General features: G+C 69.2%; 2 protein-coding genes across 2 annotated transcripts in view; one reads left to right on the forward strand and one right to left on the reverse strand.

Moving 5' to 3' along the window:
* Positions 1-12550, reverse strand: part of LOC138105538 (uncharacterized) — a 15073-nt gene extending 2523 nt beyond the window's left edge. The window contains exon 1 of the mRNA XM_069005641.1: positions 12496-12550. The gene's annotated coding sequence lies outside the window, so the exon portion shown is untranslated. The remainder of the gene's footprint in view (positions 1-12495) is intronic.
* Positions 1840-25850, forward strand: LOC138105320 (sphingomyelin phosphodiesterase 5-like). Its single transcript, XM_069005118.1, has 8 exons — positions 1840-1903; positions 12515-13686; positions 13780-13852; positions 15510-15650; positions 16012-16101; positions 17732-17795; positions 19715-19859; positions 23094-25850. Exons 1-8 carry the CDS (start codon positions 1840-1842, stop codon positions 23187-23189), a joined length of 1845 nt encoding a protein of 614 aa, XP_068861219.1. The 3' UTR covers positions 23190-25850.

A 25850-nucleotide genomic window follows, 5' to 3' on the forward strand; every position in this document is an offset into this window, starting at 1 on the left:
GGCAGGACACCTGGCACCTACAACACCTGTCAGGATACCTGGCACCTACAACACCTGGCACCTGTGACACCTGGCAGGACACCTGTCAGGATACCTGGCACCTGTGACACCTGGCACCGGTGACACCTGTCAGGACACCTGGCACCTGTGGCACCTGGCCTGGCACCTGTGACACCTGGCACCTGTGACACCTGGCAGGACACCTGGCACCTACAACACCTGGAAGGACACCTTTCACCTGTGGCACCTGGCAGGACACCTGGCACCTGTGACACCTGTCAGGATACCTGGCACCTACAACACCTGGAAGGACACCTGGCACCTACAACACCTGGCACCTGTGACACCTGGCATCTGTGACACCTGGCACCTACAACACCTGGCAGGACACCTGGCACCTACAACACCTGTCAGGATACCTGGCACCTACAACACCTGGCACCTGTGACACCTGGCACCGGTGACACCTGGCAGGACACCTGGCACCTGTGACACCTGGCATCTGTGACACCTGGCACCTACAACACCTGGCAGGACACCTGGCACCTGTGACACCTGGCAGGACACCTGGCACCTACAACACCTGTCAGGATACCTGGCACCTACAACACCTGGCACCTGTGACACCTGGCAGGACACCTGTCAGGATACCTGGCACCTGTGACACCTGGCACCTGTGACACCTGGCAGGACACCTGGCACCTGTGACACCTGGCACCTGTGACACCTGGCACCTGTGACACCTGGCAGGACACCTGGCACCTGTGACACCTGGCACCTGTGACACCTGGCACCTGTGACACCTGGCAGGACACCTGGCACTGTCCCTGGCACGCCCCTCCCTCTCCTCCCGCGTCCCCCCGGGGCCTCTCTCCCTCCTCCGGGCCCAGGTGACCCCGGGACAGCCCCGGGGGGGTTCGGGAGCCGGTGCCCCCCCCGGCTCGGTGTCCCCTCGGTGTCCCCCCGGTGTCCCCCCGGTGTCCCCTCGGTGCCCCCCGCCCCCCCCAGTCTGCCCAGTTCGGGGTCACGGCCGGACTGGGAGCGGATGCGGCGCTTTTCCTTTCGCTTCTGGCCGCGCTTTTCCTTTCGCTTCGGGAGGCGACGGCGGCGCCGAGGATCCACAGCGAGGTCACTTGGGGGGGGTCCCGGGGGGGGCTCAGGGGGTGTCCCCCTTCTTTGTCACCTTCCCCGTCACCCCCAGCCCCGGGTGGGGGCTCAGCGGGCGGGGGGGGGGTGGGGCAGGAAATGGCGGGGGGGGGGGGGGGGACAGCGGGTGACACGCGCCGAGGGGTGCGGGGTTTGGGGGTGCGGGGTTTGGGGGTGCGGGGGGGGGGACACGGACCCCTCCCCCCACCCGTGGGGCCGCGGGGGGGGAGGGGAGGGGAGAGGGACAGCGCGGGGACACCCCCGGCAGTGTCACCCCTCCCCCCCCCCCCCCCCGCCGCGGAGTGGCGATACCTGGGCAGGTGAGGGGGTCGCGGCCCCCCCTCCCCCCGGGTGCCACCGCGGTGCCGGACGTGCCACCGCCACGGTGGCCACTCCTGTGCCACCACAGCCCCCCCCTTCCTCCTCCTCCTCCTCCTCCTCCTCCTCCTCGGGGCCACCGGGAGAACCGGTCAGGCGATACCTCCGGGCGACCTGCGCCGGCGGCTCGGTGGCCAGCATGGGGTGCTGGCCCGGTGGCAAGGGAGGGGGGGGTGGTGGGGGCGCCGTGTCCGGGGGTGGCAGCGGCCACGCAGCGCGACAGGAACGCGGCCGGGCGGATGTTTGTTTGTCACCTGTGGCCTCCCGGCGACAGCGGCGGCGCCGGGGGCCCGGGGCGAGCGGTGGCCCCCGGCCATGAGCGGCGGCGGCGGCGGCGGCCACCCCGGGCAGGTGGAGGTGGCCACGGTGGCGTGCGGAGGTGAGGGAGTGGCCGGGAGGTGACGGCGGGTGGCAGGTGGCACTGGCAGGGACGGGCTCGGAGCTGGCACGGGTGGCCCGGGCGCTGCCCAGCCCGCGGGCCAGCGGGCAGCGGCGTCACTCGTCCCCCCCGGCCACCGGGGCCACCGCTAAGGCAACACCAGGGAGAGGTTGGTGGCCACACCCGGGACAGCGCGGCGCCGGGGCCACCGCGGGGACAATGGTGGGGTCATTGCCAACACCGCGGGGACAAGGGCGGGGCCACCGGGCCAGCACCGCGGGGACAATGGTGGGGCCACCGGGCCAGCACCGTGGGGACAATGGCGAGGCCACCGGGCCAGCACCCTGGGGACAATGGTGGTGCCACCGGGCCAGCACCGTGGGGACAATGGCAGTGCCACCGGGCCAGCACTGTGGGGACAATGGTGATGCCACCGGGCCAGCACCGTGGGGACAATGGTGATGCCACCGGGCCAGCACCGTGGGGACAATGGCAGTGCCACCGGGCCAGCACCGTGGGGACAAGGGCGGTGCCACCGGGCCAGCACCCCGGGGACAATGGTGGTGCCACCGGGCCAGCACCGCGGGGACAATGGCGGGGCCACCGGGCCAGCACCGTGGGGACAATGGCGGGGCCACCGGGCCAGCACCGCGGGGACAATGGTGGTGCCACCGGGCCAGCACCGTGGGGACAATGGCGGGGCCACCGGGCCAGCACCGTGGGGACAATGGCAGTGCCACCGGGCCAGCACTGTGGGGACAATGGTGGTGCCACCGGGCCAGCACCCTGGGGACAATGGTGGGGCCACCGGGCCAGCACTGTGGGGACAATGGTGGTGCCACCGGGCCAGCACCCTGGGGACAATGGCAGTGCCACCGGGCCAGCACCGCGGGGACAATGGCAGTGCCACCGGGCCAGCACCCTGGGGACAATGGCAGTGCCACCGGGCCAGCACCGCGGGGACAATGGCAGGGCCACCGGGCCAGCACTGTGGGGACAATGGCAGGGCCACCGGGCCAGCACTGTGGGGACAATGGCGGGGTCATTGCCAACACCGAGGGGACAATGGCAGTGCCACAGGGCCAGCTCCCCGGGCACTGGGGACACTGGGACCCCAGCACTGACCCCTCTGGGTGGGCACTGGGGGACACTGGGACCCCTCTGGCTGGGCACTGGGGGACACTGGGACCCCTCTGGGTGGGCACTGGGGACACTGGCACTGACCCCTCTGGGTGGGCACTGAGGACCCCAGCACTGACCCCTCTGGGTGGGCACTGGGGACACTGGGACCCCTCTGGGTGGGCACTGGGGACACTGGGACCCCAGCACTGACCCCTCTGGCTGGGCACTGGGGACACTGGGGACACTGGCACTGACCCCTCTGGGTGGGCACTGGGGACACTGGCACTGACCCCTCTGGGTGGACACTGGGACCCCTCTGGGTGGGCACTGGGGGACACTGGGACCCCTCTGGGTGGGCACTGGGGACACTGGGGACACTGGCACTGACCCCTCTGAGTGGGCACTGGGGACACTGGGACCCCTCTGGGTGGACACTGGGACCCCTCTGGGTGGACACTGGGGACACTGGGGACCCCTCTGGGTGGGCACTGAGGACCCCAGCACTGACCCCTCTGGGTGGGCACTGGGGACACTGGGACCCCTCTGGCTGGGCAATGGGGGACACTGGGACCCCAGCACTGACCCCTCTGGGTGGACACTGGGGGACACGGGGACCCCTCTGGGTGGGCACTGGGGGACACTGGGACCCCTCTGGGTGGGCACTGAGGACCCCAGCACTGACCCCTCTGAGTGGACACTGGGACCCCTCTGGGTGGGCACTGGGGACACTGGCACTGACCCCTCTGGGTGGGCACTGGGGACACTGGGACCCCAGCACTGACCCCTCTGGGGGACACTGGCACTGACCCCTCTGGGTGGGCACTGGGTGGACACTGGCACTGACCCCTCTGGGTGGGCACTGGGGACACTGGGACCCCTCTGGGTGGGCCCGGTCCCCGCGGGCTCCGGTGACACGAATCCGGCCCCCGGGGGTGTCGGGGCTGTCCCGTGGCCAGCGGGGCCAAACCGGCCTGAGCCACCTGTGGCACGTGCCAGCCCCGCCACCCTCGCCACCGCGGGGCCAAGGGGCGAGCCGGGAGCGGAGGGACCCCCAGGGCTGTCCCCAGTGTCCCCAGTAGCCCCAGTGCCCTCGGTATTGGCCTCATCCCCAGTAACCCCCAGTAACCCCCACTTCCAGCATTCCCAGTGCCCCCAGTATCCCCAGTGTCCCCAGTAGCCCCAGTGCCCTCGGTATTGCCCTCAGCATCCCCAGTGCCCCCAGTATCCCCAGTGTCCCAGTGTCCCCATCATCCCCAGTATCCCCAGTGTCCCCAGTAGCCCCAGGGCCCTCGGTATTGCCCTCATCCCCAGTAACCCCCAGTAACCCCCACTTCCAGTATTCCCAGTGCCCCCAGTATCCCCAATGTCCCAGTGTCCCCATCATCCCCAGTATCCCCAGCATCCCCAGTGCCCCCAGTGTCCCATCATCCCCAGTATCCCCAGTGTCCCCAGTAGCCCCAGTGCCCTCGGTATTGCCCTCATCCCCAGTAACCCCCAGTAACCCCCACTTCCAGCATTCCCAGTGTCCCCCAGTATCCCCAGCACCGCCAATATCCCCAGTGCCCCCAGTGTCCCCCAGTGTCCCCCAGCATCCCCAGTGTCCCCAGTATCCCAGTGCCCCCAGTATCCCCAGTGTCCCCAGTAGCCCCAGTGCCCTCGGTATTGCCCTCATCCCCAGTAACCCCCAGTAACCCCCACTTCCAGTATTCCCAGTGCCCCCAGTATCCCCAGCACCACCAATATCCCCAGTGCCCCCAGTGTCCCCCAGTGTCCCCAGTGTCCCCCAGTGTCCCCCAGCATCCCCAGTGTCCCCAGTATCCCAGTGCCCCCAGTATCCCCAGTGTCCCCCAGTGTCCCAGTGTCCCCATCATCCCCAGTATCCCCAGTGTCCCCATCATCCCCAGTGTCCCCCAGTATCCCCAGTGCCCCCCACTATCCCCACTATCCCCAGTATCCCCAGTGTCCCAGTGTCCCCAGCATTCCCAGTATCCCCAGTGTCCCCAGCATTCCCAGTGTCCCCATCATCCCCAGTGACCCCAGAGTCCCCACTGTCCCCAGTGTCCCATTGCTCCCAGTAACCCCAGTGCTCACAGCACTCCCAGTGCCTCCCGGTGACTCCAGTATCCCCAGTGTCCCCAGAATTCCCAGTGTCCCCAGCATCCCCAGTATCCCCAGTACCTCCCAGTGACTCCAGTGTCTCCAGTATCCCCAGAACTCCCAGTGACTCCAGTACCCTCAGTATCCCCAGTGCCTCCCAGTGACTCCAGTATCCCCAGTATCCCCAGAACTCCCAGTGCCCCCAGTGTCCGGCACCGTCCCACACTGGGAGTGGGGCAGCTGCGGAGTCAGGCAGGAGTCACTGGCCCAGGTGAGGGGTCACTGGCCCAGGTGAGGGGTCACTGGCCCAGGTGAGGTGTGACTGGCCCAGGTGAGGTGTTACCAGCCCAGGTGAGGGGTCACTGGCCCAGGTGAGGTGTGACTGGCCCAGGTGAGGTGTGACTGGCCCAGGTGAGGGGTCACTGGCCCAGGTGAGGTGTGACTGGCCCAGGTGAGGTGTTACCGGCCCAGGTGAGGGGTCACTGGCCCAGGTGAGGTGTGACTGGCCCAGGTGAGGGGTCACTGGCCCAGGTGAGGTGTGACTGGCCCGGGTGAGGGGTCACTGGCCCGGTAAGGTGTGACTGGCCCGGGTGAGGTGTTACTGGCCCAGGTGAGGTGTGACTGGCCCGGTGAGGTGTGACTGGCCCAGGTGAGGTGTGACTGGCCCGGGTGAGGTGTCACTGGCCCAGGTGAGGGGTCACTGGCCCGGGTGAGGTGTGACTGGCCCAGGTGAGGTGTCACTGGCCCAGGTGAGGGGTCACTGGCCCAGGTGAGGTGTGACTGGCCCCGGTGAGGTGTGACTGGCCCAGGTGAGGTGTCACTGGCCCCGGTGAGGTGTTACCGGCCCAGGTGAGGTGTGACTGGCCCAGGTGAGGTGTCACTGGCCCAGGTGAGGGGTCACTGGCCCAGGTGAGGTGTGACTGGCCCGGGTGAGGTGTGACTGGCCCGGGTGAGGGGTCACTGGCCCAGGTGAGGGGTCACTGGCCCGGGTGAGGGATCACTGGCCCAGGTGAGGGATCACTGGCCCAGGTGAGGTGTCACTGGCCCAGGTGAGGGGTCACTGGCCCGGTGAGGGGTCACTGGCCCGGGTGAGGGGTCACTGGCCCGGGTGAGGGGTCACTGGCCCGGTGAGGGGTCACTGGCCCAGGTGAGGTGTGACTGGCCCGGGTGAGGTGTGACTGGCCCGGGTGAGGGGTCACTGGCCCAGGTGAGGTGTTACCGGCCCGGGTGAGGTGTGACTGGCCCAGGTGAGGTGTGACTGGCCCGGGTGAGGTGTGACTGGCCCGGGTGAGGTGTTACTGGCCCGGGTGAGGTGTGACTGGCCCGGTGAGGGGTCACTGGCCCCGGTGAGGTGTCACTGGCCCGGGTGAGGTGTGACTGGCCCGGTGAGGGGTCACTGGCCCCGGTGAGGTGTCACTGGCCCGGGTGAGGTGTGACTGGCCCGGGTGAGGGGTCACTGGCCCGGGTGAGGTGTGACTGGCCCGGGTGAGGGGTCACTGGCCCAGGTGAGGTGTCACTGGCCCGGGTGAGGTGTGACTGGCCCGGGTGAGGGGTCACTGGCCCGGGTGAGGTGTGACTGGCCCGGGTGAGGGGTCACTGGCCCAGGTGAGGTGTCACTGGCCCGGGTGAGGTGTTACTGGCCTGGGTGAGGTGTCACTGGCCCGGGTGAGGTGTGACTGGCCCGGGTGAGGGGTCACTGGCCCGGGTGAGGTGTGACTGGCCCGGGTGAGGTGTGACTGGCCCAGGTGAGGTGTGACTGGCCCGGGTGAGGGGTCACTGGCCCCGGTGAGGGGTCACTGGCCCAGGTGAGGTGTGACTGGCCCGGTGAGGGGTCACTGGCCCGGGTGAGGTGTGACTGGCCCAGGTGAGGTGTTACCGGCCCAGGTGAGGTGTGACTGGCCCAGGTGAGGTGTTACCGGCCCAGGTGAGGTGTTACCGGCCCGGGTGAGGTGTGACTGGCCCGGATGAGGTGTTACTGGCCCCGGTGAGGTGTCACCGGCCCGGTGAGGTGTGACTGGCCCGGGTGAGGGGTCACTGGCCCCGGTGAGGTGTGACTGGCCCGGGTGCGGTGTTACCGGCCCAGGTGAGGTGTGACTGGCCCGGGTGCGGTGTTACCGGCCCAGGTGAGGTGTGACTGGCCCGGGTGAGGTGTGACTGGCCCGGTGAGGTGTGACTGGCCCAGGTGAGGTGTGACTGGCCCAGGTGAGGTGTGACTGGCCCGGGTGCGGTGTGACTGGCCCGGGTGAGGGGTCACTGGCCCAGGTGAGGTGTGACTGGCCCGGTGAGGGGTCACTGGCCCGGGTGAGGTGTGACTGGCCCGGTGAGGTGTGACTGGCCCAGGTGAGGTGTGACTGGCCCAGGTGAGGGGTCACTGGCCCGGGTGAGGGATCACTGGCCCAGGTGAGGTGTCACTGGCCCAGGTGAGGTGTCACTGGCCCAGGTGAGGGGTCACTGGCCCAGGTGAGGGATCACTGGCCCAGGTGAGGTGTGACTGGCCTGGGTGAGGTGTGACTGGCCCAGGTGAGGGGTCACTGGCCCGGGTGAGGGGTCACTGGCCCAGGTGAGGTGTGACTGGCCCGGTGAGGGGTCACTGGCCCGGGTGAGGTGTGACTGGCCCGGTGAGGGGTCACTGGCCCAGTGAGGTGTGACTGGCCCGGTGAGGGGTCACTGGCCCAGGTGAGGTGTTACCGGCCCGGGTGAGGTGTGACTGGCCCGGTGAGGTGTGACTGGCCCGGATGAGGTGTCACTGGCCCCGGTGAGGTGTCAGTGGCCACGTGCCGTGTCCGGCCCTGCCGTGGCCGCGGGGCTCGGAGCTGCCGGGAACCTGTCGGGCCAGACTGGCCGGGCCTCACCTGGCCGGGCCTCACCTGCCCGGGCCCAGCCTGTGCCGAGTCCCGGTGGCCCCGGACCCCCCCCGAGGCCGGGGCCAGGTGAGGGGGCAGCTGCGTGGGGCGGGGGGGGGGTCTGGGGGCGCGAGTGGCCACTGCCGGTGTCACCGGGGCCACCGGAAGGAAGGGACCGGCAGCACCTTCGGGGTCCCGGCTCGGGGGCTCCCCCCGGCTGGACCCACCTGAGGTGACCTCGGGGGTCCCGGGGACCCTGCAGGGACAGTGGGCGGGGGGGTCCCGTGCCCGTCGCCCCCGTTCCCGGCTCCCGCTGCGGCCCCGGGGCGAGGGGACGGGCGAGGGACGTTCCCACGGTGGCAGCTGGGACGCGGGGGAGGGTCAGCTCCTGGCCAGGGGGGAGGGTCAGTTCCTGGCCAGGGGGAGGGTCAGTTCCTGGCCAGGGGGGAGGGTCAGCTCATGGCCAGAGGGAGGGTCAGCTCCTGGCCAGGGGGGAGGGTCAGCTCCTGGCCAGGGGGAGGGTCAGTTCCTGGCCAGGGGGGAGGGTCAGCTCATGGCCAGAGGGAGGGTCAGCTCATGGCCACGGGGGAGGGTCAGCTCCTGGCCAGGGGGAGGGTCAGCTCCTGGCCGCGGGGGAGGGTCAGCTCCTGGCCAGGGGGGAGGGTCAGTTCCTGGCCACGGGGGAGGGTCAGTTCCTGGCCAGGGGGGAGGGTCAGCTCCTGGCCAGGGGGAGGGTCAGCTCCTGGCCACGGGGAGGGTCAGCTCCTGGCCAGGGGGGAGGGTCAGCTCCTGGCCACGGGGGAGGGTCAGTTCCTGGCCAGGGGGAAGGTCAGCTCCTGGCCACGGGGGAGGGTCAGCTCCTGGTCAGGGGGAGGGTCAGCTCCTGGCCAGGGGGAGGGTCAGCTCCTGGCCAGGGGGGAGGGTCAGTTCCTGGCCAGGGGGAGGGTCAGTTCCTGGTCAGGGGGAGGGTCAGCTCCTGGCCAGGGGGGAGGGTCAGCTCCTGGCCACGGGGGAGGGTCAGTTCCCGGCCAGGGGGGAGGGTCAGCGCCTGGCCGGGGGGAGGGTCAGTTCCTGGCCAGGGGGAGGGTCAGTTCCTGGCCACGGGGGAGGGTCAGTTCCTGGCCAGGGGGGAGGGTCAGCTCAGCTCCTGGCCAGGGGGAGGGTCAGCTCCTGGCCAGGGGGAGGGTCAGCTCCTGGCCGCGGGGGAGGGTCAGCTCATGGCCACGGGGGAGGGTCAGCTCCCGGCCACGGGGGAGGGTCAGCTCCTGGTCAGGGGGAGGGTCAGCTCCTGGCCAGGGGGGAGGGTCAGTTCCTGGCCAGGGGGAGGGTCAGTTCCTGGCCAGGGGGAGGGTCAGCTCCTGGTCAGGGGGGAAGGTCAGCTCCTGGCCAGGGGGAGGGTCAGTTCCTGGCCACGGGGGAGGGTCAGCTCCTGGTCAGGGGGAGGGTCAGCTCCTGGCCAGGGGGAGGGTCAGTTCCTGGCCACGGGGGAGGGTCAGCTCCTGGCCACGGGGGAGGGTCAGTTCCTGGCCAGGGGGAGGGTCAGCTCCTGGTCAGGGGGAGGGTCAGCTCCTGGCCACGGGGAGGGTCAGTTCCTGGCCACGGGGGAGGGTCAGCTCCTGGCCAGGGGGAGGGTCAGCTCCTGGCCACGGGGGAGGGTCAGTTCCTGGCCACGGGGAGGGTCAGCTCCTGGCCAGGGGGAGGGTCAGCTCCTGGCCAGGGGGGAGGGTCAGTTCCTGGTCAGGGGGAAGGGTCAGCTCCTGGCCACGGGGGAGGGTCAGCTCCTGGCCAGGGGGAGGGTCAGCTCCTGGCCACGGGGGAGGGTCAGCTCATGGCCAGGGGGAGGGTCAGCTCCTGGCCAGGGGGGAGGGTCAGTTCCTGGCCAGGGGGAGGGTCAGCTCATGGCCACGGGGGAGGGTCAGCTCATGGCCACGGGGAAGGGTCAGCTCCTGGCCACGGGGGAGGGTCAGCTCCTGGCCGCGGGGGAGGGTCAGCTCCTGGCCAGGGGGGAGGGTCAGTTCCTGGTCAGGGGGAGGGTCAGCTCCTGGCCAGGGGGAGGGTCAGTTCCTGGCCAGGGGGAGGGTCAGCTCCTGGTCAGGGGGAGGGTCAGCTCCTGGCCAGGGGGAGGGTCAGTTCCTGGCCAGGGGGGAGGGTCAGTTCCTGGCCCGGGGGGAGGGTCAGCTCCTGGCCAGGGGGGAGGGTCAGTTCCTGGCCAGGGGGGAGGGTCAGTTCCTGGCCAGGGGGGAGGGTCAGCTCCTGGTCAGGGGGAGGGTCAGTTCCTGGCCAGGGGGGAGGGTCAGTTCCTGGCCAGGGGGGAGGGTCAGCTCCTGGTCAGGGGGAGGGTCAGTTCCTGGCCAGGGGGGAGGGTCAGTTCCTGGTCAGGGGGGAGGGTCAGTTCCTGGCCAGGGGGGAGGGTCAGCTCCTGGCCAGGGGGAGGGTCAGCTCCTGGCCAGGGGGGAGGGTCAGTTCCTGGTCAGGGGGAGGGTCAGTTCCTGGCCAGGGGGGAGGGTCAGCTCCTGGTCAGGGGGAGGGTCAGCTCCTGGCCAGGGGGGAGGGTCAGCTCCTGGCCAGGGGGAGGGTCAGTTCCTGGCCAGGGGGAGGGTCAGCTCCTGGCCAGGGGGAGGGTCAGCTCCTGGTCAGGGGGAGGGTCAGTTCCTGGCCACGGGGGAGGGTCAGCTCCTGGTCAGGGGGAGGGTCAGCTCCTGGCCAGGGGGAGGGTCAGTTCCTGGCCAGGGGGAGGGTCAGCTCCTGGTCAGGGGGAGGGTCAGTTCCTGGCCACGGGGGAGGGTCAGCTCCTGGCCAGGGGGGAGGGTCAGCTCCTGGTCAGGGGGAGGGTCAGCTCCTGGCCAGGGGGGAGGGTCAGCTCCTGGTCAGGGGGAGGGTCAGTTCCTGGCCAGGGGGAGGGTCAGTTCCTGGCCGCGGGGGAGGGTCAGCTCCTGGCCAGGGGGAGGGTCAGCTCCTGGCCAGGGGGGAGGGTCAGCTCCTGGCCAGGGGGAGGGTCAGCTCATGGCCGCGGGGGAGGGTCAGCTCCTGGCCAGGGGGAGGGTCAGCTCCTGGCCACGGGGGAGGGTCAGTTCCTGGCCAGGGGGGAGGGTCAGCTCATGGCCACGGGGGAGGGTCAGCTCCTGGCCAGGGGGAGGGTCAGCTCATGGCCGCGGGGGAGGGTCAGCTCCTGGCCACGGGGGAGGGTCAGCTCCTGGCCAGGGGGGAGGGTCAGCTCCTGGCCAGGGGGAGGGTCAGCTCCTGGCCAGGGGGAGGGTCAGTTCCTGGCCAGGGGGGAGGGTCAGCTCCTGGCCACGGGGGAGGGTCAGCTCCTGGCCAGGGGGAGGGTCAGCTCCTGGTCAGGGGGAGGGTCAGCTCCTGGCCAGGGGGAAGGTCAGCTCCTGGCCAGGGGGAGGGTCAGCTCCTGGCCACGGGGGAGGGTCAGCTCCTGGTCAGGGGGAGGGTCAGCTCCTGGCCAGGGGGGAGGGTCAGCTCCTGGCCAGGGGGGAGGGTCAGCTCCTGGTCAGGGGGAGGGTCAGCTCCTGGCCAGGGGGAGGGTCAGCTCCCGGCCACGGGGGAGGGTCAGCTCCTGGCCAGGGGGAGGGTCAGCTCCTGGCCAGGGGGAGGGTCAGCTCCTGGCCAGGGGGGAAGGGTCAGCTCCTGGTCAGGGGGAGGGTCAGCTCCTGGCCAGGGGGAGGGTCAGCTCCTGGCCAGGGGGGAAGGGTCAGCTCCTGGTCAGGGGGAGGGTCAGTTCCTGGCCAGGGGGGAGGGTCAGCTCCTGGCCAGGGGGAGGGTCAGCTCCTGGCCAGGGGGGAAGGGTCAGCTCCTGGTCAGGGGGAGGGTCAGCTCCTGGCCAGGGGGGAAGGGTCAGCTCCTGGCCAGGGGGAGGGTCAGTTCCTGGCCAGGGGGGAGGGTCAGCTCCTGGCCAGGGGGGAAGGGTCAGCTCCTGGTCAGGGGGGAGGGTCAGCTCCTGGCCAGGGGGGAAGGGTCAGCTCCTGGTCAGGGGGAGGGTCAGCTCCTGGCCAGGGGGAGGGTCAGTTCCTGGCCAGGGGGGAGGGTCAGTTCCCGGCCACGGGGGAGGGTCAGCTCCTGGCCAGGGGGAGGGTCAGCTCCTGGCCAGGGGGGAGGGTCAGTTCCTGGCCAGGGGGAGGGTCAGCTCCTGGCCAGGGGGAGGGTCAGTTCCTGGCCAGGGGGAGGGTCAGCTCCTGGCCAGGGGGGAGGGTCAGCTCCCGGCCCCGGGAGTTTCCCACGGTGGCCAGGATGGGGCGGGAGTGGTCCCACTCCGGCCACGGGAGTTTCCCACGGGGCTTGGGACGTGGCGGGGGTGGTGGCCAGGATGGGGGGGGGGGGGGCGCGGTCTCACTCTGGCCACAGGAGTTTCCCACGGTGACCAGGACTCCCTGGGGGGGGGGGAAATCCCATTCCCAAATTTCCCACGGTGGCACGCGGGGCACAGAGGGTCCCGCTCCATCCCCGGGACATTCTCCCGGTGACCTGGACGTGGCCGGAGACCCCCCCCCCCCACCCCCCCCCTCGCCACCGGCCACTCACCGGGGGTCTCTCCCCGCAGGTTGTGCCAACTGCGCCGGAGCCTCCGAACCGGACCAGGACACCCCGATGTCGTGGCCACCGCCGTCCGCTCTGCCGGACACCCCTTTCCCCAACGGGGCCCTGTCTGCGGTGGCCGCGGTGGCCGAGGCGCTGCTGACCCCCGGCTACTGGGCGCTGGACCGGCTGCTGGCCCTGCAGCCCACCACGGCCCAGCGGGCGAGCTGGCGGCGGCACCGGGCCGGGAGCTGCCTCGGGGTGGGCGTGCGGCTGCTGGCGGCACCGGTCCTGGCGCTGGCGCTGGTGCTGGCGCTGCCGCTCTCCCTGCTGGGGCTACTGCTGTGGCTACCGGTGCAGGCCAAGCGCCGGCCCTTGGTCCACCAGCACGAGGCCGCCGCGGCCACGCCGGAGCCCTGGGACCCGCGGCGACCCCGCAGCTTCACCTTCGTGACCGCCAACCTGTGCCTGATGCCCAGCGGCCTGGCCCGCTTCAGCAACCTGGGCAGCAGCCGCTGGCGCGCCGCGGTCATCGGTCAGCGGCTGGCCCCGGGAGCGCCGGCCGAAGGCTCCGGACACCGCGATGGGCTGCTGGAGCCGCAGCTTGGCGACGGAGGGGGCTACGGGGGCACGCTCAGCGCCGCGGCCTGGGGGCAGCCGGGCAGCGGGTCAGGGCCGGGGGCGGCCGGGGGGGATCCGTGGACGGAGGCCAGTCCGTCGGCACCGGTGGCCAGCGGCACGCCGCGGCCGGAGGTGGCGATGGCCGACCCGACGCCGATGGCCAACCCACGGCCGGAGGTTGGCTCGGCGCCGACGCTGGCCGTGGCGATGACCAACGCGGCCCCGGCAGCCGCTCCGACACCGGCGGCCACCCCGCGGCCGGAGCGGCCGATCCCGCTGGCCGACCCGATGCCCTCGGTGCTGACCAGCCGCATCCCGCCGGACACCGACTTCGTGTGCCTGCAGGAGGTGTTCGACGCCGCCGCGGCCACCATCCTGCGCCAGCGGCTCGCCCGCCGCTTCCCGCACGTGCTGTGGGGGGTGGGCCCGGGGGGGCTGCGCTGCGGGCAGCTGCGGGTGCTGGGCAGTGGCCTGGTGCTGGCCAGCCGCTGGCCGCCGCTGGCCGCACGCTTCCACCCCTTCCCCAACGCCGCCCGCGAGGACGCGCTGGCCAACAAGGGGCTGCTGGTGGCACAGGTGAGGGGACACCCCCCCCGGGGGGGGCTCGGGGGGGGTGACGGGGACCGGCCCAGGTGACGCGTGGGTGGTGTTGTCCCCCCCCCCCCACAGGTGCTGTTGGGGATGGGGAGGGGTCAGCGCGTCGTGGGCTACCTGGGCTGCACCCACCTGCAGGCGCCCGCGGGTGAGTGGGGACGCGGTGACGGCGGGGGGGGGGACACTGGGGTGTTGGGTCAGTGTGGTCAGCGTGGTCTTGTCCGGCTGTGTCCGGGTGTCCTTGTCCGGCTGTGTCCGTGTGTCCCTGTGTCCCATCTGTCTCCGTGTCCCCGTGTCCCCGTGTCTCCGTGTCCCCATGTCTCCGTGTCCCCATGTCCCTGTGTCCATCTGTCCCCGTGTCCCCGTGTCTCCGTGTCCCTGTGTCCATCTGTCCCCATGTCCCCGTGTCCCTGTGTCCATCTGTCCCCGTGTCCCCATGTCCCCGTGTCCCTGTGTCCATCTGTCCCCGTGTCCCCGTGTCCCCGTGTCTCCGTGTCCCCATGTCTCCGTGTCCCCATGTCCCTGTGTCCATCTGTCCCCATGTCTCCGTGTCCCTGTGTCCATCTGTCCCCGTGTCCCCATGTCCCCGTGTCCCTGTGTCCATCTGTCCCCATGTCTCCGTGTCCGTGTGTCCCTGTGTCCATCTGTCCCCGTGTCCCCGTGTCCCCATGTCCCCGTGTCCATGCCCCCCCCGTGCCCGTGCGTCTGTGTCCCACCATGTCCCCCCATGTCCCCGTGTCCATCTGTCCGTGTGTCTCTGTCCCCCTGTCCCCCGATGTCCCCGTGTCTGTCCTTCTGTGTCCCCATGTCCCCCAATGTCCATATGGCCCCTGTGTGTCCCCGTGTCCCCATCCCCGTGCCCGTAGCTGTCCCCATCCCCGAGTCCCCATCCCCCTGTCCCCATCCCCGAGTCCCCATCCCCGTGTCCCCATCCCTGTGCCCGTAGCTGTCCCCATCCCCGTGTCCCCATTCCCGTGTGCCCATCCCCGTGTGCCCATCCCCCTGTCCCCATCCCCGTGTCCCCATCCCCGTGCCCATCGCTGTCCCCATCCCCGTGTCCCCATCCCCCTGTCCCCATCCCCGTGTGCCCATCCCCGTGCCCATAACTGTCCCCATCCCCGTGTCCCCATCCCCGAGTCCCCATCCCCCTGTCCCCATCCCCGTGTCCCCATCCCCGTGTCCCCATCCCCGTGCCCATAGCTGTCCCCATCCCCGTGTCCCCATCCCCGTGCCCATAACTGTCCCCACCCCCGTGTCCCCATCCCCGTGTCCCCATGCCCCGTGTCCCCATGCCCCGTGTCCCCATCCCCGTGTCCCCATCCCCGTGTCCCCATCCCTGTGCCCACAGCTGTTCCCATGCCCGTGTCCCCATCCCCGTGTCCCCATCCCCGTGTCCCCATCCCTGTGCCCACAGCTGTTCCCATGCCCGTGTCCCCATCCCCGTGTCCCCATCCCCGTGTCCCCATCCCCGTGCCCATAACTGTCCCCATCCCCGTGTCCCCATCCCCGTGTCCCCATCCCCGTGTCCCCACCCCCGTGTCCCCACCCCCGTGTCCCCATCCCCGTGTCCCCATCCCCGAGTCCCCACCCCCGTGTCCCCATCCCCGTGTGCCCATCCCCGTGCCCATAACTGTCCCCATCCCCGTGTCCCCATCCCCGTGTCCCCATCCCCGTGCCCATAGCTGTCCCCACCCCCGTGTCCCCATCCCTGTGCCCATAACTGTCCCCATCCCCGTGTCCCCATCCCCGTGTCCCCATCCCCGTGTCCCCACCCCCGTGTGCCCACCCCTGTGCCCGTGTCGCAGCCGATGCCACCATCCGCGACGTGCAGCTGTCCCTGGTGCTCCGCTGGCTCTGGGAGTTCCGGCGCGAGCAGGAGCAGCCGGGGGACCTGGTGGCCTTCGATGTCCTCTGCGGGGACCTCAACTTCGACAACTGCTCCCGGGGTGGGGACAGGGGGGACACGGGGGCCGGGCCAGGGGGGCAGAGGCGTGGGACACGAGGGGACGGGGCAGGGGCACGTGGGGGGATGCGGGGGGGACACACCGGGGCCATTGGGGGACACGGGGGGACGTGGTGAGGACAATGGGGGGCAGAGGGGATGGGGGTCGTGGGTGGGGGACACACGGGGGGACACGGGGGGATGCGGGGGGACGTGGTGGGGACAATGGGGGGGCAGAGGGGATGGGGGGTCGTGGGTGGGGGACACACGGAGGGGAATGGGGTGGGGGACATCGGGGGGACACGGGAGGCCGGGGGGGACACAGGGGGACACGGGGGGCGACAGCAGCGCCGCGTCCTCGGCAGGTGACGCCCAGAACCAGCAGCACCCCCTGTTCAGGGAGTTCTGGGACCCCGCGCGCTGCGACCCCGGCCACGACCAGCCCTGGGCCATCGGTGGGGACACCGCTGTCACCTCCCCGGGGTCCCCGCTGTCACCCCTGCCCGGGGACCCCGCTGTCACCTCTGCCCGGGGACCCCATTGTCACCCCTGCCCAGGGACCCCACTGTTACCCGTGCCTGGGGAACGCACTGTCTCCTCCCTGTCCCCTCCTGTCCCCTCCTTGTCCCCTCCCTGTCCCCTCCTGTCCCCTCCCCGTGTCCGGGGTCCCTCTCACTCCCTGTCCCCTCCTTGTCCCCTCCCTGTCCCCTCCTTGTCCCCTCCTGTCCCCTCCTTGTCCCCTCCTGTCCCCTCCTGTCCCCTCCTGTCCCCTCCCCGTGTCCGGGGTCCCGCTCACTCCCTGTCCCCTCCTTGTCCCCTCCCTGTCCCCTCCCCGTGTCCGGGGTCCCGCTCACTCCCTGTCCCCTCCTGTCCCCTCCTGTCCCCTCCCTGTCCCCTCCCCGTGTCCGGGGTCCCTCTCACTCCCTGTCCCCTCCTGTCCCCTCCTGTCCCCTCCCTGTCCCCTCCTGTCCCCTCCCCGTGTCCGGGGTCCCTCTCACTCCTTGTCCCCTCCCTGTCCCCTCCCTGTCCCCTCCCCGTGTCCGGGGGGTCCCGCTCACTCCCTGTCCCCTCCTTGTCCCCTCCTGTCCCCTCCTGTCCCCCCCTGTCCCCTCCTGTCCCCTCCTTGTCCCCTCCTGTCCCCTCCCTGTCCCCTCCCCGTGTCCGGGGTCCCGCTCACTCCCTGTCCCCTCCCTGTCCCCTCCTGTCCCCTCCTGTCCCCTCCTGTCCCCTCCCTGTCCCCTCCCTGTCCCCTCCCCGTGTCCGGGGTCCCGCTCACTCCCTGTCCCCTCCCTGTCCCCTCCTGTCCCCTCCTGTCCCCTCCTGTCCCCTCCCTGTCCCCTCCTTGTCCCCTCCTGTCCTCTCCCCGTGTCCGGGGTCCCTCTCACTCCCTGTCCCCTCCCTGTCCCCTCCTGTCCCCTCCTGTCCCCTCCTGTCCCCTCCCTGTCCCCTCCCTGTCCCCTCCTTGTCCCCTCCTGTCCTCTCCCCGTGTCCGGGGTCCCTCTCACTCCCTGTCCCCTCCTGTCCCCTCCCTGTCCCCTCCTGTCCCCTCCTGTCCCCTCCCCGTGTCCGGGGTCCCTCTCACTCCTTGTCCCCTCCCTGTCCCCTCCTGTCCCCTCCCCGTGTCCGGGGTCCCTCTCACTCCTTGTCCCCTCCCTGTCCCCTCCCTGTCCCCTCCCCGTGTCCGGGGGGTCCCGCTCACTCCCTGTCCCCTCCTTGTCCCCTCCTGTCCCCTCCCTGTCCCCTCCCTGTCCCCTCCTTGTCCCCTCCTGTCCCCTCCTGTCCCCTCCCTGTCCCCTCCCTGTCCCCTCCCTGTCCCCTCCTGTCCCCTCCCTGTCCCCTCCCCGTGTCCGGGGTCCCTCTCACTCCCTGTCCCCTCCCTGTCCCCTCCCTGTCCCCTCCTTGTCCCCTCCCTGTCCCCACCTTGTCCCCTCCCTGTCCCCTCCCTGTCCCCTCCTGTCCCCTCCCTGTCCCCTCCTGTCCCCTCCCTGTCCCCTCCTTGTCCCCTCCTGTCCCCTCCCCGTGTCCGGGGGGTCCCGCTCACTCCCTGTCCCCTCCCTGTCCCCTCCTGTCCCCTCCTGTCCCCAGGGACGCTGCTCGACTGCCTCAAGATCTACGAGGACGCCGTGTCCACCCCTGAGAACATGAAGAGGTGACACTGGGGACACTGGGGACACTGGGGACACTGGGGGACACTGGGGACACGGGGGACACGGGGGACACTGGGGACACTGGGGACACTGGGGACACTGGGGGACACGGGGGACACTGGGGGACACTGGGGACACTGGGGACACTGGGGATGATGGGGACACGGGGGACACTGGGGACACTGGGGGACACTGGGGGACACTGGGGACACTGGGGGACACTGGGGACACTGGGGACACGGGGGGACACTGGGGACACTGGGGACACTGGGGGACACGGGGGGACACTGGGGACACTGGGGGGGCACAGGGTGGGAGGGGGAGGGTCCGCCATGCCTGTGCCACCGTGTCCCTGTGCCAGCACAGCTCAGTGCCACCGTGTCCCCGTGTCCCTCTGTCCCCGTGCCCCCTGTCCGTCTGTCCGTCTGTCCCCTGTCCCTCTGTCCTTCTGTCCCCTGTCCCTCTGTCCTCTGTCCCTCTGTCCCTCTGTCCCTCTGTCCCCTGTCCCTCTGTCCCTCTGTCCTCTGTCCCCTGTCCCTCTGTCCCCTGTCCGTCTGTCCGTCTGTCCTCTGTCCCTCTGTCCCCTGTCCCTCTGTCCCCCTGTCCCCTGTCCGTCTGTCCCTGTCCCTCTGTCCCTCTGTCCCCTGTCCCTCTGTCCCTCTGTCCCCGTGTCCCTCTGTCCCTCTGTCCCCCTGTCCCCTCTCCCTCTGTCCCCTGTCCCTCTGTCCCCTGTCCCCCGTCCCTCTGTCCCTCTGTCCCTTGTCCCCTGTCCCTCTGTCCCCTGTCCCTCTGTCCATCTGTCCCCCTGTCCCCCTGTCCCTCTGTCCCTCTGTCCCCCTGTCCCCTGTCCCTCTGTCCTCTGTCCCTCTGTCCCTCTGTCCCCCTGTCCTCTGTCCCTCTGTCCCCTGTCCCTCTGTCCCCCTGTCCCCTGTCCGTCTGTCCCTCTGTCCATCTGTCCCTGTCCCTCTGTCCCCTGTCCCTCTGTCCCCTGTCCCTCTGTCCCCCTGTCCCTCTGTCCCTCTGTCCCCCTGTCCCCTGTCCGTCTGTCCCTCTGTCCATCTGTCCCTGTCCCTCTGTCCCCTGTCCCTCTGTCCCCTGTCCCCCGTCCCTCTGTCCCTCTGTCCCTTGTCCCCTGTCCGTCTGTCCCTGTCCCTCTGTCCCTCTGTCCCCGTGTCCCCTGTCCCTCTGTCCCCTCTCCCTCTGTCCCCTGTCCCTCTGTCCCCTGTCCCCCGTCCCTCTGTCCCTCTGTCCCCTCTGTCCCTCTGTCCCCCTGTCCCCTGTCCCCTGTCCCTCTGTCCCCTGTCCCTCTGTCCCCTGTCCCTCTATCCCCCTGTCCCCTGTCCCTCTGTCCTCTGTCCCTCTGTCCCCTCTGTCCCTCTGTCCCCCTGTCCCCTGTCCCTCTGTCCCCTCTGTCCCTCTGTCCCCCTGTCCCCTGTCCCTCTGTCCCTCTGTCCCCTGTCCCTCTGTCCCCTGTCCCTCTGTCCCCTGTCTGCCTGTCCCCTGTCCGTCTGTCCCTGTCCCTCTGTCCCTCTGTCCCTCTGTCCCTCTGTCCCTCTGTCCCCTGTCCCCTGTCCCTCTGTCCCTGTCCGTCTGTCCCTCTGTCCCCTGTCCGTCTGTCCCTCTGTCCCCTGCCCCCCCATGTCCCCTCTGTCCCTGTCCGTCTGTCCCTCTGTCCCTGTCCGTCTCTCCGTCTGTCCCTCTGTCCCTGTCCGTCTGTCTGCCTGTCCGTCTGTCCCTGTCCGTCTGTCCGTCTGTCCATCTGTCCCTCTGTCCCTGTCCGTCTGTCCCTGTCCGTCTCTCCGTCTGTCCCTCTGTCCGTCTGTCCCCTGTCCGTCTGTCTGTCTGTCCGTCTGTCCCTGTCCGTCTGTCCCTGTCCGTCTGTCCCCCTGTCCGCCTGTCCGCCTGTCCGTCTGTCCCTCAGGACGCTGTCGCAGCCGCGGGGCCGGGAGCAGTTCCTGGCCGTTCCCATCCTGTCCTGCGGGGCTCCGGACCCGGCGGCGCCGCGGCCGTGGCGGGGCCGGCGCGTGGACCGGACACTGCTGCGGAGGGAGCCCGCGCTGGCCACCGTGAGTGACCGCGGGCAGCCCGGAGGGACCAGGAGTGACCCCAGAGTGACCCCAGAGTGACCCCGGGGAGCCCCAGGGTGATCCCAGAGTGACCGCGGGGAGCCCCAGGGTGATCCCAGAGTGACCCCAGAGTGACCCCGGGGAGCCCCAGGGTGATCCCAGAGTGACCCCAGAGTGACCGCGGAGGGTCCAGGAGTGACCCCAGAGTGACCCCAGAGTGACCACGGGGAGAGCCCCAGGGTGATCCCAGAGTGACCCCAGAGTGACCCCGGGGAGTACAGAGTGATCCCAGAGTGACCACGGGGAGCCCCAGGGTGATCCCAGAGTGACCGCGGGCAGCCCGGAGGGACCAGGAGTGACCCCAGAGTGACCACGGGGAGCACAGAGTGATCCCAGAGTGACCACGGGGAGCCCCAGGGTGATCCCAGAGTGACCCCAGAGTGACCCCAGAGTGACCACGGGGAGCACAGAGTGATCCCAGAGTGACCGCGGGGAGCCCCAGGGTGATCCCAGAGTGACCCCAGAGTGACCACGGGGAGCCCCAGGGTGATCCCAGAGTGACCCCAGAGTGACCCCGGGGAGCACAGAGTGATCCCAGAGTGACCACGGGGAGCCCCAGGGTGATCCCAGAGTGACCCCAGAGTGACCCCGGGGAGCCCCAGGGTGATCCCAGAGTGACCCCAGAGTGACCCCGGGGAGCACAGAGTGATCCCAGAGTGACCACGGGGAGCCCCAGGGTGATCCCGGAGGGACCCCAGAGTGACCCCAGAGTGACCACGGGGAGCCCCAGGGTGATCCCTGAGTGATCCCAGAGTGACCGCGGGCAGCCCGGAGGGACCAGGAGTGACCCCAGAGTGACCCCAGAGTGACCACGGGGAGCCCCAGGGTGATCCCAGAGTGACCGCGGGCAGCCCGGAGGGACCAGGAGTGACCCCAGAGTGACCCCAGAGTGACCACGGGGAGCACAGAGTGACCCAGAGTGACCATGGGGAGCCCCAGGGTGATCCCAGTCTGGGGATGACCCCAGAGTGACCCCAGAGTGACCACGGGGAGACCCAGGGTGATCCCAGAGTGACCCCAGAGTGACCACGGGGAGCCCAGAGTGACCCCAGAATGACCACGGGCAGCCCGGAGTGACCCCAGAGTGACCCCAGAGTGACCATGGGGAGGCCTAGAGTGACCTCGGGGAGCACAGAGTGACCCCGAGAGTGACCCCGGGGACACCCAGAGTGACCCTGAGTGACCCTGGGACCCCAGAGTGACCCCAGAGTGACCACGGGGAGCCCAGAGTGACCCCAGAGTGACCCCAGAGTGACCACGGGGCCCCAGAGTGACCCCAGAGTGACCACGGGGAGCCCAGAGTGACCACAGGACCCTGAGTGACCCCCCGGGACTCCGAGTGACCCCCGGGACCCCCAGAGTGACCCCAGAGTGACCTCCGGCACCCAGAGTGAACCCGGGCACCCCCAGAGTGACCCCTGGCACCCCCAGAGTGACCCTTGGGACCCCCAGAATGACCCTGAGTGACCCTCAGCACCCAGAGTGACCCCGGGACCCCAGAGTGACCCTTGGGACCCCCAGAGTGGCCCCGAATGACCCCCGGGACCCCCAAAGTGACCCTTGGGACCCCCAGAGTGACCCCAGGACCCCCAGAGTGACCCCGAGTGACCCTTGGGACCCCCCGAGTGACCCTTGGGACCCCCAGAGTGACCACGGGGAGCCCCAGAGTGACCCCGGGTGACCCCCAGCACCCAGAGTGACCCCGGGACCCCAGAGTGACCCTTGGGACCCCCAGAGTGACCCCAAATGACCCCCGGCACCCCCAGAGTGACCCTTGGCACCCCCAGAGTGACCCTGGGACCCCCAGAGTGACCCCGAGTGACCCCCAGAGTGACCCCGAGTGACCCCCGGGACCCCCAGAGTGACCCTTGGGATCCCCAGAGTGACCCCGGCACCCCCAGAGTGACCCCGAGTGACCCCCAGCACCCAGAGTGACCCCGGGACCCCAGAGTGACCCTTGGGACCCCCAGAGTGACCCCGAGTGACCCCGGGACCCCAGAGTGACCCTTGGCACCCCCAGAGTGACCCCGAGTGACCCCCAGCACCCAGAGTGACCCTTGGCACCCCCAGAGTGACCCTGGGACCCCCAGAGTGACCCCGGGACCCCCAGAGTGACCCCGAGTGACCCTTGGGACCCCAGAGTGACCCCGAGTGACCCCCAGAGTGACCCCGAGTGACCCTTGGGACCCCCAGAGTGACCCCGAATGACCCCCGGGACCCCCAGAGTGACCCTTGGGACCCCTAGAATGACCCCGAGTGACCCCCGGGACCCCCAGAGTGACCCTTGGGATCCCCAGAGTGACCCTGGCACCCCCAGAGTGACCCCGAGTGACCCCCAGCACCCCGAGTGACCCCGGGACCCCAGAGTGACCCTTGGGACCCCCAGAGTGGCCCCGAATGACCCCCGGGACCCCCAAAGTGACCCTTGGGACCCCCAGAGTGACCACGGGGAGCCCCAGAGTGACCCCGAGTGACCCCCAGCACCCAGAATGACCCTTGGGACCCCCAGAGTGACCCCGGGACCCCCAGAGTGGCCCCGAATGACCCCCGGGACCCCCAAAGTGACCCTTGGGACCCCCAGAGTGACCACGGGGAGCCCCAGAGTGACCCCGAGTGACCCCCAGCACCCAGAGTGACCCTTGGCACCCCCAGAGTGACCCTGGGACCCCCAGAGTGACCCCGAATGACCCCCGGGACCCCCAGAGTGACCCTTGGGATCCCCAGAGTGACCACGGGGAGCCCCAGAGTGACCCCGATTGACCCTTGGCACCCCTAGAGTGACCCCGGGACCCCCGGAGTGACCCCGATTGACCCTTGGCACCCCCCGAGTGACCCCGAGTGACCCTTGGGACCCCCAGAGTGGCCCCGGGACCCCCAGAGTGACCCCAGGGAGCCCCAGAGTGACCCCGATTGACCCTTGGGACCCCCAGAGTGACCCCGAGTGACCCTTGGGACCCCCAGAGTGACCCCGGGACCCCAGAGTGACCCCGATTGACCCTTGGGACCCCCAGAGTGACCCTTGGGACCCCCAGAGTGGCCCCGGGACCCCCAGAGTGACCCCAGGGAGCCCCAGAGTGACCCCGATTGACCCTTGGCACCCCCGGAGTGGCCCCGGGACCCCCAGAGTGGCCCCGGTGTCCCCGAGCCCCCGCGCTGACCCCGCTGTCCCCTCAGGAGGTCACCGGGCTCTCGGTCATCACCCAGCTGGCCACGCTGTCCGACCACCTGCCCGTGGCCCTGCGGCTGCGCCTGGGGCCCGCTGACCTCTGACCCCGGCACGGCCACGGCGCCGGCCACGGCTCTGACCCCAGTGTGGCCACTGCTCCGGCCACTGCTCCGGCCACTGCTCCAGCCACTGCTCTGACCCCATCGTGGCCACTGCTCCGGCCACTGCTCCGGCCACTGCTCCAGCCACTGCTCTGACCCCATCATGGCCACTGCTCCGGCCACGGCTCTGGACACGGCGCTGGACACAGCTGCGGCCACTGCTCTGACCCTGATGTGGCCACTGCTCCGGCCACTGCTCCGGCCACTGCTCTGATCCCAGTGTGGCCACTGCTCCGGCCACTGCTCTGACCCTGATGTGGCCACTGCTCCGGCCACTGCTCCGGCCACTGCTCTGACCCCATCATGGCCACTGCTCCGGCCACAGCTCTGACCCCAGTGTGGCCACTGCTCCGGCCACTGCTCTGACCCCAGTGTGGCCACTGCTCCGGCCACTGCTCCGGCCACTGCTCTGACCCCAGTGTGGCCACTGCTCCGGCCACTGCTCCGGCCACAGCTCTGACCCTGATGTGGCCACTGCTCTGACCCTGATGTGGTCACTGCTCCGGCCACTGCTCTGACCCTGATGTGGCCACTGCTCCGGCCACTGCTCCGGCCACAGCTCTGACCCTGATGTGGCCACTGCTCTGACCCTGATGTGGTCACTGCTCCGGCCACTGCTCTGACCCTGATGTGGCCACTGCTCCGGCCACTGCTCCGGCCACTGCTCTGACCCTGATGTGGCCACTGCTCTGACCCCATCATGGCCACTGCTCCGGCCACAGCTCTGACCCCAGTGTGGCCACTGCTCCGGCCACTGCTCCGGCCACTGCTCTGACCCCATCATGGCCGCTGCTCCGGCCACTGCTCCGGCCACTGCTCTGACCCCAGTGTGGCCACTGCTCCGGCCACTGCTCTGACCCCATCATGGCCACTGCTCCGGCCACTGCACTGGTCACTGCTCCGACCCTGATGTGGCCACTGCTCCGGCCACTGCCCCGGCCACTGCTCTGACCCTGATGTGGCCACTGCTCTGGCCACTGCTCCGGCCACTGCTCTGACCCCATCATGGCCACTGCTCCGGCCACTGCTCCAGCCACTGCTCCGGCCACTGCTCTGACCCCAGTGTGGCCACTGCTGCGGCCACTTCACTGGTCACTGCCCCGGCCACTGCTCCGGCCACGTCCCCGTGAGTGCCACCGCACCGGGGTGACCGTGTGGACACGATCAGTGGTGGTATTGATCCGGAATCGGGGCCCGATTGGTCCGGTATTGATCCGGTATTGATCCGGTATTGATCCAGCATCGATCCAGCTTTGGTCTGGTATTGATCTGGTACTGATCCAGTATTGATCCGGTATTGGGGCGGGATCAGTCTGGTATTGATCTGACATCCATCCGGCGTTGATCGGGCATTGATCCAGTATTGATCCGGCATTGATCGGGCACCGATCCGGCATTGATTGGGCATTGATCCAGCATTGATCGAGCACCAATCCGGCATTGATTGGGCATTGATCCGGCATTGATCGGGCACTGATCCAGCATTGATCGGACATTGATCCAGCATTGATCGGGCATTAATCCAGCATTGATTGGGCACTGATCCGGCATTGATCGGACATTGATCCAGCATTGATCGGGCATTAATCCAGCATTGATTGGGCATTGATCCAGCATTGATCGAGCACCAATCCGGCATTGATCGGGCATTAATCCAGCATTGATTGGGCACTGATCCGGCATTGATTGGGCACTGATCCAGCATTGATCGGGCATTGATCGGGCACTGATCCAGCATTGATCCAGCATTGATTGGGCATTGATCCAGCATTGATCGAGCACCAATCCGGCATTGATCGGGCATTAATCCAGCATTGATTGGGCACTGATCCGGCATTGATTGGGCACTGATCCAGCATTGATCGGGCATTGATCGGGCACTGATCCAGCATTGATCCAGCATTGATTGGGCATTGATTCAGCATTGATCGGACATTGATCCAGCATTGATCGGGCACTGATCCGGCATTGATCAGACATTGATCGGGCACTGATCCAGCATTGATCGGGCATTGATCGGGCACTGATCCAGCATTGATCGGGCACTGATCCAGCATTGATCGGGCACTGATCCGGCATTGATCGGGCACTGATCCAGCATTGATCAGGCATTAATCCAGCATTGATTGGGCACTGATCCAGCATTGATCAGGCACCGATCCAGCATTGATTGGACATTGATCCAGCATTGATCTGGCATCGATCCGGCATTGATCGGGCACTAATCCAGCATTGATTGGGCACCGATTCAGCATTGATCAGGCATTGATGGGGCATTGATCGGGCACTGGTCTGGCATTGATCGGGCATTGATTGGGCATTGATGGGGCATTGATCGGGCATTGATCGGGCACCAATCCGGCATTGATCCGGCATTGATCGGGCATTGATCAGGCACCGATCCAGCATTGATCGGGCATTGATTGGGCACCGGTCCGGCATTGATGGGGCATTGATGGGGCATTGATCAGGCACTGATGGGGCATTGATCGGGCACTGATCGGGCACTGATGGGGCATTGATCGGGCACCGGTCCGGCAGCAGCCGCGCTCTGTTCCGGTGCCCGCTGTCGGCCGTTCCTTTGATCACGGAATTTCAGAACTC

Source organism: Aphelocoma coerulescens, chromosome 2 (genome assembly GCF_041296385.1).
Source record: "Aphelocoma coerulescens isolate FSJ_1873_10779 chromosome 2, UR_Acoe_1.0, whole genome shotgun sequence".
NCBI lineage: Eukaryota > Metazoa > Chordata > Aves > Passeriformes > Corvidae > Aphelocoma > Aphelocoma coerulescens.

Excerpts from the sequence above, each read along its gene's own strand:
- LOC138105320 (XM_069005118.1), top strand. The coding sequence starts at position 1,840 with ATGAGCGGCGGCGGCGGCGGCGGCCACCCCGGGCAGGTGGAGGTGGCC. Across the intron at positions 13,853-15,509 it reads CCACCTGCAGGCGCCCGCGG|CCGATGCCACCATCCGCGAC; the intron begins GTGAGTGGGGAC and ends CCCGTGTCGCAG. Across the intron at positions 16,102-17,731 it reads CGACCAGCCCTGGGCCATCG|GGACGCTGCTCGACTGCCTC; the intron begins GTGGGGACACCG and ends TCCTGTCCCCAG.